Source organism: Eufriesea mexicana, unplaced genomic scaffold, assembly GCF_001483705.2.
Source record: "Eufriesea mexicana isolate 0111107269 unplaced genomic scaffold, ASM148370v2 C37511762, whole genome shotgun sequence".
NCBI classification, from domain to species: Eukaryota; Metazoa; Arthropoda; class Insecta; order Hymenoptera; family Apidae; genus Eufriesea; species Eufriesea mexicana.
The window spans coordinates 1-404 of NW_017090364.1; the positions used below are offsets into that span (position 1 = coordinate 1).

Below are 404 nucleotides of genomic sequence, written 5' to 3' on the forward strand. Positions count from 1 at the left end.
AATTTTATAATTAATAATTTCAGATAACAAATTAATTTAAATGGACTTTTTATAATAAGTTGAAAAAGTGAAAATATGCACTTAAAAATCAAATGAGGTGAAGTGTTTCGAAATTAATAAAAATCTATACACTATGGCTTCAGCTTCCAGTACAAGTGCTCGGAGTTTATTTGTGGAGTCAAAAATGAGATTAGCTGATAGAGTACAAGTTAATGTAAATAATATTGCATCTCTTGCGAGACAAATACAAAGGGGCTCAAAAAGTAGTGAGGTAAAATTTCATGTAATTTTTATATAATTCAAATATTTAGATATTTATTACTTTATAATGTTACTTTTCTTTCTAATTATAACATGTTTATAGATATTAATGCATGGTGCAAAAAATTTTGCACAGCAGGAAC

At 25.7% G+C, this 404-nt stretch overlaps 1 protein-coding gene across 1 annotated transcript; it reads left to right on the forward strand.

Annotated features, from left to right (window-relative positions):
• Positions 1 to 31: 31 nt before the first annotated feature.
• BORCS7 (BLOC-1 related complex subunit 7) lies at positions 32 to 400 on the forward strand (the record flags this gene model as incomplete). The annotated part of the gene is made up of 2 exons (XM_017910116.1): positions 32 to 271; positions 365 to 400. Coding segments are annotated over exons 1-2 (174 nt in total), but the record flags the coding sequence as incomplete, so codon positions are not given.
• Positions 401 to 404: the final 4 nt, after the last annotated feature.